At 44.6% G+C, this 19,026-nt stretch overlaps 1 protein-coding gene across 1 annotated transcript; it reads left to right on the top strand.

The window, feature by feature from the left end:
• Positions 1-9,333: 9,333 nt before the first annotated feature.
• LOC106580866 (cdc42 effector protein 2) lies at positions 9,334-18,664 on the top strand. The gene is made up of 2 exons (XM_014162367.3): positions 9,334-9,516; positions 17,435-18,664. The coding sequence occupies exon 2, from the start codon at positions 17,770-17,772 to the stop codon at positions 18,640-18,642; it is 873 nt and encodes a 290-aa protein (XP_014017842.1). The 5' UTR covers positions 9,334-9,516; positions 17,435-17,769; the 3' UTR covers positions 18,643-18,664.
• The last annotated feature ends 362 nt before the right edge of the window (positions 18,665-19,026 follow it).

Raw genomic sequence — 19,026 nt, forward strand, 5'->3', positions numbered from 1 at the left:
TTGCGGACAGTCTGAGCACTGATGGAGGGATTGTGCATTCCTGGTGTAACTAGGGCAGTTGTTGTTGCCATCCTGTACCTGACCCACAGGTGTGATGTTCGGATGTACCGATCCTGTGCAGGTGTTGTTACACGTGGTCTGCCACTGCTAGGACGATCAGCTGTCTGTCCTGTCTCCCAGGGACCCTGGGCATCTTTCTTTTGTTGTTTTTCCAGAGTCAGTAGAAAGGCCTCTTTAGGCCTCTTTTGAAAGACAGGGTCCTAAAAAAGGGACTTTTCTTTTTTTGCTGAGTTTATATGAAGTGAAGGTACCTGTTCCTTGTGTGTGTATATATTGCATCCCTGATCTTAAAGGTCCAGTGCAGTCAAAAATTTGAATTTTCTGTTTTTTAAAAATATATTTCCACACCATGAGGTTGGAATAATACTGTGAAATTGTGAAAATGATAATGCCTATTTAGTGTAAGAGCTGTTTAAAAAGAAAGCCTGAAATGTCAACCTGTTTTGGTGGGGAGTTTTGGCCTGCCTGGTGACATCACCAGGCTGTAAGTTAGTTCCAAACCTCTCTGTCAACAACAGCTTCTTTTCAGTTTTCCCCTCCCCACTCAGATCACTCCCAGACAGTCCTAGCAAAATTGTTACTTGAGAAATTGTTCTTTGCTAAGAAGCTATTTTTGTTTGGCTACATTGGACCTTTAAGGTTGCATTGGACCTTTTTAAGGGGTTAAAATAGGTCAGGATTTGAAGGCACCTAGGACTTGTAGTACTGCCATCAGCTGGGGGCTCCTCTGTGTATTCAGTGTTCTACTAACATTCCTGCTTGATCACGTTGTCTCAACGTCAGCTGAATCCTTCTAAACTCCTGTCTGAGCTGCTATTCTGGAGCAGTCAGTCGCAGAAAACATTAACCATCATTTTTTTTTTAAAGGTTTGTTTCCCAGACATATTAAGCCTAGTCCGGCACTAAAAAGCATTCTCAATTGAGAATCCTAATTTAAAGCGCTCATAAATCCAGGACTAGGCTTAATCTGTGTCTGGGAAATTGGCCCTTAAATTTGCACAACATTGTCATGCCATCTTCTTTTCCCTTTGAGAGTATGTATGCATCAGATATGCAAACATTTTCAGGGCCAATCATTGGGGAAAATATGATATTTTTTTATTTGCTCAAATGAACAATGTACCTTAGCGTTTTCTCTGCATCAGTGACATTATTGTATATTTGTATGAGCACACTGACATCAACCTCTTGGTATGTGTCTGGTGGAGATATGACACAGAGAGCTTTCTGGTGTACACGTTGTTGTGTTTGGTGGTGTAGGCCCATGTTGCATGCCAGTGATTGACTGTCTCCCTGTGGACAATGAATGCACACATCTCAAAATGGTCATAATATCCATAACAATAAAACACCCACAGTCTGGAGTGAGTCTAACTATGGAAAAATGTACTGCTCTTGACGTATACATGGGAAGCTTACGCACATGGGGTCAATTGTGTTCTTTTGGGGTCGGGTGGGGGTTGAGGATTTTTCTATTCCTCCTCTGTGTGAACAGCATGTACCCCTCCAAAGTGTTGTGCAAAACGTCTGGAACTGTCAAGTTTGCGATTCCCATGGGACTTCAATCCCAGTTTGTACACCTCCCCCCCGTTTCCTGTCCCCTTTGGAAGAATTCCACGCAATGCTTGCTTTTCATGAGAATACTCTGGTCTGAATACGGTAGAGACAACTTTGCTCCTCCACGCCAAAGTGACCGTTTAAGAAACTTCAAAATAAAGCTCTGGCTTCATTTGGAAATAACACAGTGAAAAGTACACAGTACTCTTTAGCAGGCCCCCTCCCCTTGATTCAGTACTTTATATGTTGATACTTTGAAGTACTAAAATAGGCTATTATGCAATGATATATTATGGGTGTTCAGGAACTAATTGGTCTCAACTTGTTGAATATTTAAGTTTTACTAAAATATAAAAAATACTTTTTTTACTGCCATGAAGCATATTTACAGATATGGTTTGTTTTAGCTTCTACATTTCTTTTAAGGCTCTTATGAACTGATAGTCTGAGAAAGTAATATCGACACATGACTTTGTAATAGCAGCTATATCACAGGGAATTAGGATTTAGGTGTCTCTACTCTCTCTACTCTGACTCAACTGGCATTACAGTGGATTCGGAAAGTTTTCAGACCCCTTGACTTTTACCACATTTTATTACGTTACAGCCTTACTCTAAAATGGATTCAATTGTTTTTTCCCCTCATCAATCTACACAAAATACCCCATAATGACAAAGCAAAAGCTGTTTATTTAATTTTTTGCAAATGTATATAAAAAAAGAAATAACGGCAATATAACATTTACATAAGTATTCAGACCCTTTACTCAGTACTTTGTTGAAGGACCTTTGGCAGCGATTACAGCCTTGAGTCTTCTTGGGTGTGACGCTACAAGCTTGGCACAACTATATTTGGGGAGTTTCTCCCATTCTTTTTGCGGATCCTCTCAAGCTCTGTCAGGTTGGATGGGGAGCATCGCCACACAGCTATTTTCAGGTCTCTCCAGAGATGTTTGATTGGGTTCAAGTCCGGGCTCTGGCTGGGCCACTCAAGGACATTCAGAGACTTGTCCCGAAGCCACTCCTGCATTGTCTTGGCTGTGTGCTTGGAGTCGTTCTCCTGTTGGAAGGTGAACCTTCGCCACAGTCTGATGTCCTAAGCACTCTTGAGCAGCTTTTCATCAAGGATCTCTCTGTTCATCTTTCCCTCGACCCTGACTAGTCTCCCAGTTCCTGCTGCTGAAAAACATCCCCACAGCATGATGCTGCCACCACCATGCTTCACCGTAGGGATGGTGCCAGGTTTCCTCGAGATGTGACACTTGGCATTCAGGCCAAACAGTTCAATCTTGGTTTCATCAGACCAGAGAATCTTGTTTCTCATGGTCTGAGAGCCTTTAGGTGCCTTTTGACAAACTCCAAGTGGGCTGTCATGTGCCTTTTACTGAGGAGTGGCTTCTGTCTGGCCACTCTACCATAAAGGCCTGATTGGTGGAGTGCTGCAGAGATGGTTGTTCTCCCATCTCCACAGAGGAACTCTGGAGCCCTGTCAGAGTGACCATCGGATTTTTGGTCACCTCCCTGACCAAGGTCCTTCTCCTCTGATTGCTCAGTTTGGCCAGGCAGCCAGCTCTAGGAAGAGTTAGTGGTTGCAAACTTCTTCCATTTAAGGAGGCCACTGTGTTCTTAGGGACCTTCAATGCTGCAGAAATGTTTTGCTACACTTCCCCAGATCTGTGCCTCGGCACAATCCTGTCTCGGAGCTCTATGGACAATTCCTTTGACCTCATGACTTGGTTTTTGCTCTGACATGCACTGTTAACTGTGGGACCTTACATAGACAGGTGTGTGCCTTTCCAAATAATGTCCAATCAATTGAGTTTACCACAGGTCGACTCCAATCAAGTTGTAGAAACATCTCAAAGATGATCAATGGAAACAGGATGCACCTGAGCTCAATTTCGAATCTCATAGAAAAGTGTATGGATACTATTTCTGTTTAAAAATATAAATTAGCAAAAATAAATAAAAACCTGTTTTCACTTTGTCATTATGGGGTATTGTGTGTAAATTGATAAGGATTTTTATTTATTTAATCAATTTTAGAATAAGGCTGTAACGTAACAAAATGTGGAAAAGGGGAAGAGGTTTGAATACTTTCCGAATGCACTGTATGATCTACAATATAACCAAGACAAGCAGCACTGATTTATGGTGATTAAGAAAACAAGTGTTGTCAATTTATAAGGCCTTCGCCCTCCACACGCCGCCAACATTCAACGTGGATATCTCCCCATCCTGTTGTGGTCAAGAGCACACAAACCCAGAATCAATATGTGGAACTGGAGAAAGATATACTCCACCTGGAGTTGGCACCCAAACTCCAACATGCCTCTCTGCTCCAAAAACACGTTTTTCAGGGTAGACGTTGGCATGATAAATTGTGAAAAGGCCTTCTGGGTTCTCACTGTGTGAACTTGCCACCCCACTCACTGGAGTATTGTGCCCTCCATCCCCTTGAGACTTGGTCACATTCAATGAGCCGTGAGCTTTGTTTATTTATCTTACTGCTCAGCTGTAGTATTTCTCAGGTTCACTTTTAGTTGTGTGTGTGTGTGTGTGTGTGTGTGTGTGTGTGTGTGTGTGTGTGTGTGTGTGTGTGTGTGTGTGTGTGTGTGTGTGTGTGTGTGTGCGGCTTCTATCAAATCAGGTTTAGTAAATCATCTTTCCTCCATAAAAATGTTCCAGCCCAATGTACCATCTACCAATCAAGTAGCCATCCGCCCAGGTTTGGCCATGTAGAGTTTATTCTCTTCCTCTTTTCTTTGTTTTTGTCTATTTTGGTTTGTTTCTTCTAGCGTGCCCTTATCCATGACCCACGAATCCACCCTGGCCCTGTCGTGGGGGGACAGAGGGAATGATGGGAAAGGAAGGGGACGGGAATGGCTGGCCTTCCTTAAAGGGAAGTGTGCGTGCGTGTGTGCGTGCGGCATGGTGGTAGCAACGCCAGGACTGTGGGTTCGATTCCCATGGGGGACCAGTACATAAAAAATATGTATGCACTCTACTGTAAGTCGCTCTGGATAAGAGCATCTGCTGAATGACTAAAATGTAAAATCTGTGTCTGAGTGAAAAAGAAAGAGAAATAAAAGAGGGAGAGAGAAAAGACAGACAATATGGAAAGCCAGTCACTCTATCTGCTTGTGTGTACAGTAGTGTGGAGGACGGCTACTTTTTCAGCATCCTTCCTTCACCCTCTGCTATTTTCGTCTGCCTCGCACCCTCCTGTTTCATCATTCATTGTTATGTGTTTCACAGGCTAGACCAATGAAAAAAGTGTGTGGAAATAGTGACCACGAATGAATTTTCAAAGTTCATTCAATAAGGCATTCTATCATCAATGTTTATTGTCTCCTTGTTTAATTTCACAGAAATGTTCTAGTTGTCTGTCAACAAGACTGACTGTCTTTTTACGACACATTTTAAATTAGACTGGAAAGAACTGAAATACACCAATACCAACACATAAGCATTGATGGCCATTCTCCTTCCTTACCCATTACTATTGATGCAAAAGTGTCCAGTAGTTTTTCACTGTGAGTTTATCACCATAACTGACTTGTACATCCTAATCTAAACTGGGTAGACAGTTGCAGTTAATTTGTGAGTGAGTCAAGGCTACTGCTGCCTCAGACTCTGACACTTAGTACAACTTGACTGCCTGATTAGTTTGTCACCTTCCCTGTTTGAGTCATCCTTTCCAAATGGAGCTTCTCAGCCCAATTTTCCCCCGAGTTTAGCTGAAGCACTCAGAGTTGTCTATAATGGAAACCACATGACATGAACACACACACTCCCCAGGATTCCTGCTTGTGAGGTCACTCTGTTGCTCATCTGTCCATTGTCCGTGACTTTCACTGCCCAAATCCCGCTCAATCGAATACTTTATGATTGTCAGTGTTCTCTTATCAACAATGGAGCCCTTGATGGATTTAGGTAGCCATCTGAGACTTTCTAAGGAGTTGTGGGAAGAACCCAGACTGGGAGGGGTCATTGTAGTTGTGACCAGGCCCACATAGCCCTATTCCGCCCTGTGCATTTAGAGCTGGCCACCTGTTGAACCCATACAGCAAGGAAGAACTGCTGCATATGACCCCCTGATAAACCCAGCACCACAGGCAGGGACGATCCACAGCTTAACAGACAGATTAGAGGTGAGGGTGGGGGTGGAGGGACAGGGCACCCACAACCTTTGAGGGGGTCTTCTTGACTTTACCCCACCTGTCTGTGTCCCCAATTACTCAACCGTTTTCATAACTCTCTCCCGCTTTGTAGTGTGCTTGTACTGTCTTTGATCTATCCACATTTACTATCAGTCTATTGCTCTGGCCTGTGTCAGTTCTTATCTTGTGTACAGATTCTCCCAACACTTCAAAGGCTGGAATTGTGTGTGTGTGTGTGTGTGTGTGTGTGTGTGTGTGTGTGTGTGTGTGTGTGTGTGTGTGTGTGTGTGTGTGTGTGTGTGTGTGTGTGTGTGTGTGTGTGTGTGTGTGTGTGTTCTGGAACCTGTCAACAATTCCACTGGCAAGTTCTTGGGTTGAACTTTAATGAGCATTTAAACCACAAGACCATAAAAGTTAAATTAAGACTTTTTTTTTGTAGATTGTTGGGGTTGTTCTGCCTGCATGCAATTTTACAGTGTTAAGTCAATTCAGCGGAAAAAAATGTTTGTCTTGCAGACCCGCCCGAAGAGTAATACTGACTGTGAAACAAATGTTTCTAATCTACACTGCAAGCATAACGCAAGGACCACAAATCAGTTCATGCTCTGTTGTCAGTATGACTCTTGAAGACCTAACGTATCAGACTAGTCTCAGAGCAAAACGTATAATATTTTATAAAAATGAAAGGAGGGAAGTTGGTCGGGTGGATGGGCGTATAATGCGAACTGACAACTTGTCACGTCCTGACCATAGTAAGATGTTATTTTCTATGGTAGAGTAGGTCAGGGCGTGACAGGGGTTGTTTTGTGTTTTCTATGTTTTGTATAACTATGTTTAGGTTCTAGTTTTTCTATTTCTATGTTGTTGTTTTTTGGGATTATCTCCAATTAGAGGCAGCTGGTCCTTGTTGTCCCTAATTGGAGATCATACTTAAGTAGGGTTTTTTTTTTCACCTGTGTTTATGGGTTGTTGTCTTCTGTTTAGTGTTCTGTACTTGACAGAACTGTGCGCTTTCGGTTTCTCTTTGTTATTTTTTCTTTAGTGTTCTGAGTTAAAATAAATATTCATCATGATCAATCAACACGCTGCGCATTGGTCCCCTCTCTACGACAGCCGTTACACAATTTTAGCTAATTAACAACTTTGCAACTACCTACTACTTTGAGCTTCTTTGCAACTACTTAGCACGTTAGCTAACTCTTCCCCTACCCTTTGACCTAAATCCTAACCCTAACTTTAACCCCCAACTTAATGTAGCCTATCACACTAAAGCAGTCAAAGGTAGCATATCATACAGTAGAACTTAATATATCATACTAAACTGAACAAGAATATAAATGCAACATGTAAAGTATTGGTCACATGATTCATGAGCTGAAATAATAGATCCCAGAAATGTTCCATACGCACAAAAAGGTTATTTCTCTCAAATGTTGGGCACAAATTTGTTTACATCCCCGTTAGTGAGTATTTCGGGCGGCAGGTAGCCTAGTGTTTAGAGCGTTGGGCCAGTAACCGAAAGGTTGCTGGATTGAATCCTCGAGCTGACAAGGTAAAACTCTGTCCTTTTGCCCCTGAACAAGGCAGTTAACCCACTGTTCCCTGGTAGGCCATCATTGTAAATAAGAATTTGTTCTTAACTAACTTGCCTAGTTAAATAAGGGTTACATAAAAAAAAAAAAAAATCCTTTGCCTAGATAATTCATCCACCTGACACCTGTGTATATCAAGAAGTTGATTAAACAGCATGATCATTACACAGGTGCCCCTTGTGCTGGGGACAATAAAAGGCCACTCTAAAATGTGCAGTTTTGTCACACAGCACAATGCCACAGATGTCTCAAGTTTTGAGGGAGCAAGTAATTGGCATGCTGACTGCAGGAATGTCCACCAGAGAATTGAATATTAATATCTCTACCATAAGCTGCCTCCAACGTTTTAGAGAATTTGGCAGTACTTCTGTACAACTGTCCTCACAACCCCAGACCACTTGTATGGCATGGTGTGGGCAAGCGATTTGCTGATGTCAACGTTGTGAACAGAGTTCCCCATGGAGGCGGTGGGGTTATGGTACGGGCAGGCATAAGCTACGGACAACAAACACAATTGCATTTTATCGATGGCAATTTGAATGAACAGAGATCCCTTGACGAGATCCAGAGGCCCATTGTCGTGCCATTCATCCGCGCCATCACCTCATGTTTTAGCATGATAATGCACAGACAGCCCCATGTTGCAAGTATCTGTACATGCTTCCTGGAAGCTGAAAATGTCCCAGTTCTTCCATGGCCTGCATACTCATCAGACATGGCACCCATTGATAACGTTTGGGATGCTCTGGATCGACGTGTACAACCGTTTCAGTTCCCGCCAATATCCAGAAACTTCGCACAACCATTGAAAAGGAGTGGGACAACATTCCACAGGACACAATCAACAGCCTGATCAACTCTATGAGAAGGACATGTGTACAGATGCATCTGTATTCTCAGTCATGTGAAAGCCATAGATTAGGGCCAATGAATTAATTTAAATGAACTGATTTCCATATATGAACTGTAACTCAGTCAATGTTTTGAAATTGTTGCATGTTTCGTTTATATTTTTGATTTAGTATAAAATGGTCAAAGCAAATTGGTGCTATCAAGATGTAGGATACTATATGTCCTATAATTCGCGTTGACCTAATGTAAAGTATCATTATACTAAATGGAGTGGCACGGATTTTAGTGCTCTGAGACCAGCAGACGACCTTACGCCTGACTTTAATGGGGTAGATTTACGGTGCCAACATTTTGGCTACCTAAATAGCGCACTGTCTTTAATTACCTTCATAATAGCCTACCTGTAAACTTTTCAAAGTGCTGAATTGAGACATAAAACGTGTTGTGCATGGGGAACGTTCTTATGGAGTAAATATAGGCTAACCTTATTCTTGCAACAGTAGACTAGGTGTGTATGAGATGTAGCCTAGATGGCATGTACTAAACCTTAAATATGTAGACCGAGTAGGCCTAAATCGAAACATAGGTTAGCCTACGTGAACAAGGCAACAACGCAGGTCTTTGGGTTGTGTCAATGTGTTTGCCCATGAGGGGCATCTGCTAAAGTCTACAAATGAAATTGGCGAACAGTGCTGTCACTTCACTTTCACCGGCTCCGATGAACTCCAATCAGATTAATTATCTGGCGGGACAGTACGCCTGCCTAGGTAGTTCTTGGCCATCAAGACAGTTCCTCAGAGACGTGAAAAGCAATGACAGATCCATTTTAAAGGCTGACTTTCACAATATCACATACTCAAAATGATTAGGCCTATGCTTAATTGGTTGGCCCATATGCAGTATGTGCGCATCAACTGTTTGTGCTTCACTGAACTTTAAAAACTGCTGTGTTATGCTTAGCTAAAGATTTAATAGACTGTGATGAATTTACTTTCACAATGTTTTTGAACAATCTGTTGCTGCATGCTATTTAGCCTACTATACTTTACCAGTCGTTAATTGCACACAAGAGCGCGCAACACAGGATCGCCTTTCACTTTCTTCATTCACAACCATCACGCCCCCTCCCTTCTCCACCCAAACTGTTTGCGAGGCTCCTCGATTACAGAAACAGTTCGCAGTAAGAGGTTTACCTGTTCTTAAACTAACCAGAGAAGCTGACGCCTTAATGGTGGACAATGGACACATCTCCGCGATTATTCCTTGTGGAAATATAGCTATTCCTTTACAAGGTAGGCAAGTATTCACTCAATAATCTATTATTTACTTCTGTTTAGGCTATTATTACGACATTAAAACTGTTGTTTCACAAGTAATTATGGCTGCAAGCTGTTGTCACTTGTCCGTTCTGTCTGAATATCTCTCACCTAAATTATAAAAATAATATATAGGTTATATTTCGCCAGCCTGCATGACTGCAAATTAGAAAACAATTTATACCCCTGTTTGATTACCAACAATGAAATCAAAATGTGTTGAAATGACAGTCTTCACATGAGATGAGCAGTTTAAATGTGTGTAATTTGGTAGCCGATACAATTTGATGTGTCAGAACCACTGTCTGCATCTGATTATGATGGATCTAATATCATAAGAAGATTACAAGTTTAATAAATAGGGCGTATGATATAACAGGGTGTTCCACTACCAGAGCTGTCAACCAGTGTGAGCCACGCGACCCTCACAACGCTCTATCAAATAGATATAAAATAAATCAGTGAGAAGAAGCCACTTTAAATTCAGTTGTTTGCTATAAACATGTTCGTACTTTTGTTTGGGTATATTCCTTATAACCATATAATACTGTAGCCTACATCGTCCCATTATTTACAGCCTTATATAGTAGTCCTCTGCTATACCCTAATCAATGGCCTCTTCAATAAACGTGAACGACTACTCCTTTAAGCGTGTGTCCTATAGGCCTACAAACGTAAGCCTATGTATTGCTCTCTTGGAAAATAATCGCCTTTAAAATAGCCGAGCTGTGAGTGTGGATTAGCAGGTATACAGTGGTAGCCTACCAAATAGTTAACTGGGGGATGTCCGGGAATTGGATGATCTCAGAGCCTAACTATTACATAAGGCTTGTGTTGGTACAACCCACCCACTGGGCACAGACGCCAATTCAACGTCTATTCCACGTTGGTTCAACCAGTATGGGTCTGAGTGAGACTGTTACACAAGGGCACAAGAACCTGGGACCTTAATCACGACAAGAAATCAGAGCCTTTCGCTCTACAATCTAATTTCAAACCCAGAAATCTGTTTTCCACAAGCCATATGACAAATGAATTACATTGGCCATACATTTTGATGCTTACGTATTACCTCTTCAACATTGCACTGATTGAATTCACTGCTGGTTTGATTCAATTATACCGTCTTGGTAGGCTATATAATATGCACAACAATGCACAACATTAATTAATGATGGTAAAGTTGACAGGCAATACGTTTGCGCAATAGCCTGAGTATTCCCTCCAAAAACGTCTGGATAATGTATTGCACCTACTGAAAAATACACCAGTAGAATTATTTATATATTGGGCGTTGGGTTATTTTGTTGGCCTGGTTTTGATCATCAGAAGAGAGAAAAACTAAGCAAAATGTCAACCACATTACGCATGACGCAGAACGCATTCTGATTAGGGGACAGCGTGCCATTAGGATGGCCGAATTAGGAGTTTCAGGACAAGGAATGAAGCACAACTTCTTAATAGCCACTTTCCTTGGTCGGCTAGAGAAGTAACAAGGAGTGCGGAACTGGCGGTATAATGGAATAACCTTTTGATACACAACGCAAATTGAGACCAAATGTGGCAGAAATAAACTACAAACAGGTGTTGACTTGAATAATTATGTAACAAATGTGTCCAGGAAAATAATAACAAAATATAACATAATGCAGTCAGAATTGTGATTTTCCTGTGTTTTATATATATTTCCACACTATGAGTTTGGAAATATACTGTGACGTTCTGAAGAGGATGATAATGCCATTTTAGTGTAATAGCTATTTGAAAAGTACACTTGAAATTTCAGCCTGTTTTGGTGGGATAGAGTTGGTGACATCACCATGCAGTAAATTAGTTACATTACATTACATTACATTTAAGTCATTTAGCAGACGCTCTTATCCAGAGCGACTTACAAATTGGTGCATTCACCTTATGATATCCAGTGGAACAACCACTTTACAATAGTGCATCTAAATCTTTTAAGGGGGGGGGGGGGGGGGGGGGTTAGAAGGATTACTTTATCCTATCCTAGGTATTCCTTAAAGAGGTGGGGTTTCAGGTGTCTCCGGAAGGTGGTGATTGACTCCGCTGTCCTGGCGTCGTGAGGGAGCTTGTTCCACCATTGGGGTGCCAGAGCAGCGAACAGTTTTGACTGGGCTGAGCGGGAACTGTGCTTCCTCAGAGGAAGGGGGGCCAGCAGGCCAGAGGTGGATGAACGCAGTGCCCTTGTTTGGGTGTAGGGCCTGATCAGAGCCTGAAGGTATGGAGGTGCCGTTCCCTTCACAGCTCCGTAGGCAATCACCATGGTCTTGTAGCGGATGCGAGCATCAACTGGAAGCCAGTGGAGAGAGCGGAGGAGCGGGGTGACGTGAGAGAACTTGGGAAGGTTGAACACCAGACGGGCTGCGGCGTTCTGGATGAGTTGTAGGGGTTTAATGGCACAGGCAGGGAGCCCAGCCAACAGCGAGTTGCAGTAATCCAGACGGGAGATGACAAGTGCCTGGATTAGGACCTGCGCCGCTTCCTGTGTGAGGCAGGGTCGTACTATGCGAATGTTGTAGAGCATGAACCTACAGGATCGGGTCACCGCCTTGATGTTAGTGGAGAACGACAGGGTGTTGTCCAGGATCACGCCAAGGTTCTTAGCACTCTGGGAGGAGGACACAAGGGAGTTGTCAACCGTGATGGCGAGATCATGGAACGGGCAGTCCTTCCCCGGGAGGAAGAGCAGCTCCGTCTTGCCGAGGTTCAGCTTGAGGTGGTGATCCGTCATCCACACTGATATGTCTGACAGACATGCAGAGATGCAATTCGCCGCCTGGTTATCAGAAGGGGGAAAGGAGAAGATTAATTGTGTGTCGTCTGCATAGCAATGATAGGAGAGACCATGTGAGGATTTGACAGAGCCAAGTGACTTGGTGTATAGCGAGAATAGGAGAGGGCCTAGAACAGAGCCCTGGGGGACACCAGTGGTGAGAGCGCATGGTGCGGAGACAGATTCTCGCCACGCCACCTGGTAGGAGCGACCTGTCAGGTAGGACGCAATCCAAGCGTGGGCCGCGCCGGAGATGCCCAACTCGGAGAGGGTGGAGAGGAGGATCTGATGGTTCACAGTATCAAAGGCAGCAGATAGGTCTAGAAGGATGAGAGCAGAGGAGAGAGAGTTAGCTTTAGCAGTGCGGAGAGCCTCCGTGACACAGAGAAGAGCAGTCTCAGTTGAATGCCCAGTCTTGAAACCTGACTGATTAGGATCAAGAAGGTCATTCTGAGAGATATAGCAGGAGAGCTGGCTAAGGACGGCACGTTCAAGAGTTTTGGAGAGAAAAGAAAGAAGGGATACTGGTCTGTAGTTGTTGACATCGGAGGGATCGAGTGTAGGTTTTTTCAGAAGGGGTGCAACTCTCGCTCTCTTGAAGACGGAAGGGACGTAGCCAGCGGTCAAGGATGAGTTGATGAGCGAGGTGAGGTAGGGGAGAAGGTCTCTGGAAATGGTCTGGAGAAGAGAGGAGGGGATAGGGTCAAGTGGGCAGGTTGTTGGGCGGCCGGCCGTCACAAGACGCGAGATTTCATCTGGAGAGAGAGGGGAGAAAGAGGTCAAAGCACAGGGTAGGGCAGTGTGAGCAGGACCAGCGGTGTCGTTTGACTTAGCAAACGAGGATCGGATATCGTCAACCTTCTTTTCAAAATGGTTGACGAAGTCATCCGCAGAGAGGGAGGAGGGGGGGGGGGAGGGGGAGGAGGATTCAGGAGGGAGGAGAAGGTAGCAAAGAGCTTCCTAGGGTTAGAGGCAGATGCTTGGAATTTAGAGTGGTAGAAAGTGGCTTTAGCAGCAGAGACAGAAGAGGAGAATGTAGAGAGGAGGGAGTGAAAGGATGCCAGGTCCGCAGGGAGGCGAGTTTTCCTCCATTTCCGCTCGGCTGCCCGGAGCCCTGTTCTGTGAGCTCGTAGTGAGTCGTCGAGCCACGGAGCAGGAGGGAGGACCGAGCCGGCCTGGAGGATAGGGGACAGAGAAAATCAAAGGATGCAGAAAGGGAGGAGAGGAGGGTTGAGGAGGCAGAATCAGGAGATAGGTTGGAGAAGGTTTGAGCAGAGGGAAGAGATGATAGGATGGAAGAGGAGAGAGTAGCGGGAGAGAGAGAGCGAAGGTTGGGACGGCGCAATACCATCCGAGTAGGGGCAGAGTGAGAAGTGTTGGATGAGCGCAAGAGGGAAAAGGATACAAGGTAGTGGTCGAAGATTTGGAGGGGAGTTGCAATGAGATTAGTGGAAGAACAGCGTCTAGTAAAGATGAGGTCAAGCGTATTGCCTGCCTTGTGAGTAGGGGGGGAAGGTGAGAGGGTGAGGTCAAAAGAGGAGAGGAGTGGAAAGAAGGAGGCAGAGAGGAATGAGTCAAAGGTAGACGTGGGGAGGTTAAAGTCACCCAGAACTGTGAGAGGTGAGCCATCTTCAGGAAAGGAACTTATCAAGGCGTCAAGCTCATTGATGAACTCTCCAAGGGAACCTGGAGGGCGATAAATGATAAGGATGTTAAGCTTGAAAGGGCTGGTAACTGTGACAGCATGGAATTCAAATGAGGAGATAGACAGATGGGTCAGGGGAGAAAGAGAGAATGTCCACTTGGGAGAGATGAGGATTCCAGTGCCACCACCCCGCTGGCTCGATGCTCTAGGGGTATGCGAGAACACGTGGGCAGACGAAGAGAGAGCAGTAGGAGTAGCAGTGTTATCTGTGGTAATCCATGTTTCCGTCAGCGCCAGGAAGTCTATGGACTGGAGGGTAGCATAGGCTGAGATGAACTCAGCCTTGTTGGCTGCAGACCGGCAGTTCCAGAGGCTGCCGGAGACCTGGAACTCCACGTGTGTCGTGCGCGCTGGGACCACCAGGTTAGAGTGGCAGCGGCCACGCGGTGTGAAGCGTTTGTATGGCCTGTGCAGAGGGGAGAGAACAGGGATAGACAGACACATAGTTGACAAGCTACAGAAGTGTTGTTTCTTGTATTATTGTCTCTTGTGTCTTTAGAGAACTGTTTCACTTTGATATCCTTTTTCTTCTGTCCTGATTTTCTCTTTCTTTTCTTCTGTTAACTAGATATTCTTTATTGTTCTTCGTTAGCTAGCTAGCTTCTTCCAAAAGAGTCCCTAGCAACTGCTTAGCAACTGATAAACAATTCAGCTAGCTAAGATAACTACAATTTTATGAAAAATAGTTATTTTTCAAAAGCCTATCTTCTTTGTTTGTTGCTTGTTTTTTCTCCTCTTCAGTCTTGCAGTTTTCTTTTGCTTTTTTCCGATGTACTTCACTCTAAAAACCATGTAAATTTCAATATTTGTAGGAGCTCAGTAGTTAATAGACCAATAAGAAATAGAGATCCAAACCACTCTGCCAATAACAGCTAGTTTACAGTTTTCCCCTCCCCACTCAGACCACTCCCAAAATTCTTGCTTGAGAAATTGCTCTTTGCCCTTTGTTTCTTTTTGATGGTGGCTGCATTGGACCTTTTAAATATCCCCATTAATATTTTAATTAACAAGAAATATCTAGGCATATTTTTTTTAGTTGAACCTTTATTTAACTAGGCAAGTTAAGAGTAAATTTTTATTTACAATGATAGCCAAACCCAGACAATGCTGGGCCAATTGTGCACCGCCCTATGGGACTCCCAATCACAGCCGGATGTGATGCAGCCTGGATTCAAACCAGAGACTGCAGTGATGCCTCATGCACAGAGATGCAGTGCCTTAGACCGCTGCGCCACTCGGGAGCCCAACAGATCTGTCACTTTTGTGATGAGTAATTCAACATTTCTGTCAGTTTTCATCCAGCTGTCTTATCAGTAGTGTGTGCGTGTGTGTGTTTGATAAAACTTCCTCTGTGATGGAATTAGGGTAAATCCCTCACCATAAATAGGTGAGGAGCAGGGCCCAGGACCTTCTGAATGAAGAGTGGAGCAGGACAGGATTACAGCATTGTCATGCAGCACCAGGACTGTCAGCATACATGGGCAAGCACAGCACTTTATCCCTGTTGTGTTGTTTGTCAACCAGCATGTTTATAGATTCACTTACCTGCATACAATCTGCCAGACACATAATATAAAGATAGAAGGGTGAAATATTGTTTACTTCCTACTCAAGAAAGAGGATTCAATCTCTCTGTCTCAGAGAATAGTAGGCTGTTTGTATCTTATCTGAGGGCGTGTCACAAATGGTATAGTCCCATTGCCAGTGAAATCTTTCACTATCAGCCCCCATCTGCTGTCACTACTCAGTGACACAATGCCTTGTCACAATGTGGCTAACGACTCTGCGGTCAATTCCTCAGTGAGTCAGCTTAGAGCACAGCCATGAACTACACTACATGACCAAAAGTATGTGGAGACCCGCCCGTTGAACATCTCATTCTAAAATCATGGGCATTTGGAGTTGGTCCCCCCCTTTATTGCTATAAGAGCCTCCACTCTTCTAGGAAGGCTCCCCACTAGATGTTGGAACATTGCTGCGGGAACTTGCTTCCATTCAGCCATAAGAGCATTAGTGAGGTCGGGCACTGATGTTGGGCGATTAGGCCTGGCTCGCAGTCGGAGTTCCAAAAGGTGTTTGTTGGGGTTGAGGTCAGCGCTCTGTGCCGGCCTGTCAAGTTCTTCTACACTGATCTCGTCAAACCATTTCTGTATGGACCTCGCTTTGTGCACGGGGCATTGTCATGCTGAAACAGGAAAGGCCCTTCCCCAATCTGTTGCCACAAAGTTGGAAGCACAGAATTATCTAGAATGTCATTGTATACTGTAGTGTTAAGATTTCTCTTCACTGGAATTAAGGGGCCTAGCCCGATCCATGAAAAACAGCCGCTTTGAAAGTTACTGAGCTCTTCAGTAAGGCCATTCTACTGCCAATGGTTGTCTATGGAGATTGCATGGCAGTGTGCTCGATTTTATACACCGGTAAGCAACGGGTGTGGCTGAAATTTTGGGGCTCCCGAGTGGCGCAGCGGTCTAAGGCACTGCATCTCAGTGCTAGAGGCGTCGCTACAGACACCCTGGTTCGTATCCAGGCTGTATCACAACCGTCTGTGATTGCGAGTCCCATAGGGTGGTGCACAATTGGCACAGGTTTGGCTGGTGTAGACCGTCATTGTAAATAAGAATTTGTTCTTAACTGACTTGCCTAGTTAAACATTTTTTTTTTTTTACATTTAAAAAAAATATAACCGAATCCACTAATTTGAAGGGGTGTCCACATACTTTTGTATCGTGTATGATCAGCAGGAGTAAAGATGCTATGCAAAAGACCACAGATCATGATGAGCAACTCGTGATTTTTTTTATGTCTGTCATCCAAATGGGCTTTGAAGAAAAAGGCTACAGTTAACATGCATTTAAATGCTTGTTAGTGTAATGTGCATACAGCTCTGGAGAAGAAAAGTGTTAGTTTTGTATCTAAAGTGTTAGTTTTGTATCTAAAGTGTTAGTTTTGTATGTAAAGTGTTAGTTTGGAAGGTTAAGCTATTTTTCTCCCTCAGTATGTATGCAGCAGTATAATACGTCATTTTTGTCTCAGCAATGGAACCACAAAGAGGTCCTGATAACAGGTTACCACACAGGGAGACGCACACAAAATACTTTTGAACAAATAACTTCCTTGGAAAATTGTGTTTCCACAAAAGTCCAGCAAGTCTTTGGAATGCACAACGAATTCCCGAGGATGTATGATTTACTGTGTGATTCACTGCAACACCCCACACAAACCTCAAATCAGCACACACCATCTGCCATGTAAAACCATAGGCATTTTTGGGTGGTTTCAGCCAGTCCCCTTCAGCAAACACACAGATTCTTGAAGTGTTTCCCCTTGTATATCTGTCTTCTGGCTCCAAGGTTGTAAATCTCTCTGTCTTTCTCTCTGTGTCTCCACAGACCTCCAAGACTAGCGTTTTGATGTCACATTCCCAAAGCAACTGAGCCTGGTCAGAGAATCAGCAGACATAAAGATAGCCAAAGGATTCTTCATCTTCAGAGAGGCCAAAGGATAAGGAAGAAAGGAGGTTTTGAAGCTGGAACACCCACCACCCTTATTGAATAATGGTGACTTTTTGAGATTGCGTTGATCTCAGGTCAAGGCCAACATGCCACTGTGATCACCAGGAAGCGGACAAAGGAAAACATAAATAATAATAAATTCATATTAAAAGGAGGTGCAAATCTCATCACTGAGAGACGATCCCCTCACAAACTGAATTCTGGGAAACAGAATGCCAGCGAAGACGCCCATGTACTTAAAGACTACCACACCCAAGCGGGGGAAGAAGCTCAAGCTGCGAGACGTCCTGTCCAGTGACATGATTAGCCCCCCGCTAGGGGACATGCGCCACAGTGCCCATGTCGGGCCGGAGGGAGAGGGCGACATGTTTGGAGACGTAGGCTTTTTGCAGGGCAAGATGGACATGTTGCCCGCCCTGAACGGCTTACCACGCTCCCACAGTATGGAGAGGCAGCTGGATGAAGCCTACCCCATGAACGACAAAGGACCCATCCACTCTTGTAATAACCACCGCAATCCCTACCACCATTCCACCAGCCTGCTGAAGAGCACCATCTCCATGCCTGTGTTCATCGCCCCCGAGCAGGCCCCTCCCAAGCCGCCTCGGCTCCACCTGGAGGACTCGACCCCCCCGTCCCAGCAGCAACAGCACCAACCTCAGCCGAACAACCATAACCACAACGACCACAACCAGCAGCAGCATCACTCCATGTATGTGTGTGACCAGGGTGTTGGCTGCTACATGGAACCCTGCCACGACCTTAGCTACTCTGCCTCCTTCAGGCACCTGGTGCCCTCCTCCGGCTCCTTCTCAGAGGTCTCCTCAGAGGACTCCATGTCAGAGAGCTGTGGCCCCCTGGACCCTCAGAGGGGGCTGAGCCTGGATTCAGACGCTGGCCTGAGCAATGAGGACCTGGGGAGTGAGCGGAGTGAGTCGCCCACTGTGTGCCCTCGATTCTCTCCCGGTGTCTCCCGCTCAGAGTCCCTGATGGGCTTGGATCTGGACCTGGGGCCATCCATCCTGGAGGATGTGTTGAGGATCATGGACCGCTACAAGAGTGTTGATGACCGCTGTGAGTTGTGAGCAGATGGGGGGGGGGGGGGGGGGGGGTTTAGACACTGCTGTGCAGAGAGGTGTCTGGGACACTTATTTTTTTTATCATCCTCCATATAGCTTAATGATGATTGGGCTGGTCCAACAGACAGACAGAGGATAGTGCCAGGACTGACAGGCTAAAAAGCCTGGGACATAAGACGCTGGAAATGTGGGACTATATAATATCCAGACTGGATACACAGCAGCTTCAGAACCAACCATTTGTCTTTTGATATTCAGAATCAGAATGGGGGAGAGACAATAATTTATCCCACCCAAATGTTGTCTAAGTTTTCGCAGACTATCATTTTACATGTTTTTCAGCATTTCACTATCGTTAGGGCACATCATTCATGCTTCACTAACTCTCTA

Source organism: Salmo salar, chromosome 20 (genome assembly GCF_965601325.2).
Source record: "Salmo salar chromosome 20, fSalSal1, whole genome shotgun sequence".
Lineage (NCBI taxonomy): Eukaryota > Metazoa > Chordata > Actinopteri > Salmoniformes > Salmonidae > Salmo > Salmo salar.